Raw genomic sequence first — 2,975 nt, 5'->3', positions numbered from 1 at the left:
AGGGACCGCCCTTTTTATTCTAATTGTGGATGATGTGTTTCAGGTGGGAGGATCCCATCTCTCAGAGGCTGCCTTGGACGATTCCTGGAAAATAAGTTACCAGGTACCTAACTTAGGTTTTCTTTGCGGTCATCATATCGGTGGTTCATTGTGCCATCTGCTGGCATCCAGGAGAACTGCGGCTGGCGGATGGTAACTTCACACTGATTTTATGTTTGGCAGTAGGCACCCCCGGTGATCGATCGCAAGTGCGAACTTATCGAGTTGTGGGACCGCATGACTTCCGGTTTCCTCAGAACTACGATGTTTGCACACAAAACATGTTGTGCACGAGCGGCATCCACGGCATTGCCCTATACACATAGACCACAGCAATAAAATGATCTAGGATGACAGTAAGCCAGCACGTTCTTTATCTCAGGTGCCCCACTCAAGCGGCGGCCATATTGAGTGGGGCACCTGAGATAAAGAACGTGCTGGCTTACTGTCATCCTACATCATTTTATTACTGTGGTCTATGTGTATAGGGCGATGCCGCTCGTGCACAACATGTTTTGTGTGCAAACATCGTAGTTCTGAGGAAGTCATGAGGTCCCACAACTCGATAAGTTCGCACTTTTGATACATCACCCCGGCCTGCTTGTTGAGACCTCGCCAGCTCCCGATTTTTGCTCCGCTGGAATTAAAAACACAGATCGCTTTCCACACTTTCCGGTTCCGGGAAATGTAATCATTGAACGCCAGACCAGAAGATCGGCGCTGGTTTGTTTTTGCCGACTCTTCGGCTTTGTTTTTGGGAGGTTGCGGTTCTGTTTACGTCTTCCTGGCGAAACTTCATTGAAAAGGAACATTTTGTGGTTTACCAGATGCGGCACGTGCTGTTCGCTGACAAATGACTTGTAATGTATTGCAGATTCCTGGAACCTGGCCGTGTTCCTGAAGCTCCGCACTTGATATTGATTACCTTCATGTGGCTGGAAGTTAATTGGACGGGAATCGGTAATCAATGGGGATGCGATCGGCGTATTTAACATAAAACAAAGGAGTCCTAGATTGTCCCTCTTTTTATTAATATAGTTTTGGACCTCGGAATCAAAGATTGGGTTTTGTGAGACCATCAACCGGCTAATAAGGGAATGGAAATACATATCGGTGAAATGTTATATCGTCTTTCTGTAATCTCTTAAACAGCAGATTGGGATAGAAAATATCAGAACCAAAGATGAGGGGTGATCTCTTTGGTGCGGGTGGAGAGGTGTGGCCCCTTTGGTGCGGGCGGAGGGGTGACCTCTGTGGATGCGGGCGGAGGGGTGACCTCTGTGGATGCGGGCGGAGGGGTGACCTCTGTGGATGCGGGCGGAGGGGTGACCTCTGTGGATGCGGGCGGAGGGGTGATGGCGGAGGGGGTGACCCCATGCGTGTTCTAGTTTTTTTGGGGGGGGGGTTTTCCCCTTCATTGTCCAGTCAGCAAGCTGGGGTTGTGTCCTGCTGTTGGTTTAGTGCAAGAGGTCAAGGACCTGGCACTGCTGTCACATATGCCTGAATCACGAGAATGGCTGAACAGAATTACCAATCCTTTGGCAGGGAAAATAATGTACAGCAAAGCTCAGACTGGGAGAGAAAGAAGGACAAGGGTCCAATCAGTTGTGTTGCAGTGCACAGAGCATGCTGATGAGAAAAAGCAGAGTGACTGAGAGATGCGTTTTATCAGTCTGCTGCTTTTTCTTTTACTGTCCAATTACAGGCTGGGGGAGGGACAAGACCTGTAAGTGTTGCTGAACTGCAGCAGAGGAAAATCAGGTCTCTTGTCCTGCTAGAGCTGTGTAAATCCCAGGACTGGATGGACAGAAATCCTGTGGCAAATAAAATGGCTCCCATGTATGTGTTTCCCTTGTGAATTTAGCCAACCGAAGGATTTTCCACTGCTAATTACTTGCCGCTGGCAGCGTGAATCCCTAACGGAAAATAATTTTCCACTCTGCTCTGCCACCCTACAATCTTGCTTTGGTATCTTGCACAGCAAAATCCATCCACTGCAGACCCCTTTTCCCTGACGCACTTCTATAATTCATTGTTGTTTTTGCAGCCATGAAAGCGCGTAAAAAAATCAATATCGCAATCATGAAAATCATGGCAGCTGCCGCTCGTGATGCTCATAAAACGGCACGAGGCGACGATTGCATTAAAAAGAGATTTTCCCTGCCCTTTACCTCGGAATTGCATTGAGCGAACTTGTCACCCAGATCCCTACCTTGCGCTTTGATGCGTTTTGTCTAGGGAGCAGCTGGCGCTATTTTTAGTGCCCGCAGACGGCCTCGTGTTTTGTTTTTTTTCCACCCCCTCCCCCCCCTTCTACCGGAGCATGCGAGGACGGCCGTTATTGTAGTCAATTATTCTAACCCCGGAGTGAATGTTGAATTTCCCGTAGCATGAAGATGTTCTGCTGCTTGACAGGCGGTGTACAACGTACGCTAACACCCCAGATAATAAAGGAGAGGGAACAGAGACGCACAACGCATCTCATCATTCAGAGCCAGAGAACAACTGTGTTTTTTGATGTAATAAATCTATTGTTACAACCTCGCGGAGCAGGTAAGAGAGATGAAATGTCAGTTACAAAGTAATCGTATAAGGGAATTGGGCTGCACACAGGATCGCTGGCTATACATGGCTTTATTAAAGTGTGTGTAAACCCGTAATCAAAGTTTGCAGATATTGTTACTATTTATCAACAATAAGGGCTGATTTACAGTATAACGAGTTAGCCCAGCGAATAGCTGGAGGAATGACGTTCACGGCTCATTATTGCCACTAGATGGAGCCAAGGAGCATAGGAAATTCTTATGCTCCTCAGCTCCATCTAGTGGCAGTAAGGCACTGCGGACGTTGTAGCTGGACAAACTTTTCGTAGATCCGCCCCTAAGTATTATATACTGTATGTTTCTTCTTCCCCTCCTTTTTCTTCTTCCCCCCCC

General features: G+C 47.7%; 1 protein-coding gene across 1 annotated transcript in view; it reads left to right on the top strand.

The window, feature by feature from the left end:
• Positions 1–2,429: 2,429 nt before the first annotated feature.
• The window catches only part of NCKIPSD (NCK interacting protein with SH3 domain), a 45,263-nt gene continuing 44,717 nt past the window's right edge, over positions 2,430–2,975 (top strand). Inside the window, exon 1 of the mRNA XM_018573858.1 lies at positions 2,430–2,592. Within this exon, the coding sequence (XP_018429360.1) occupies positions 2,430–2,592 (163 nt within the window). The remainder of the gene's footprint in view (positions 2,593–2,975) is intronic.

This window comes from Nanorana parkeri, unplaced genomic scaffold (assembly GCF_000935625.1).
Source record: "Nanorana parkeri isolate BGI_ZX_2015 unplaced genomic scaffold, ASM93562v1 scaffold2577, whole genome shotgun sequence".
Lineage (NCBI taxonomy): Eukaryota > Metazoa > Chordata > Amphibia > Anura > Dicroglossidae > Nanorana > Nanorana parkeri.
Note: the sequence above shows the minus strand (reverse complement) of the source record. Positions and strands in the feature narration are given on the sequence as shown.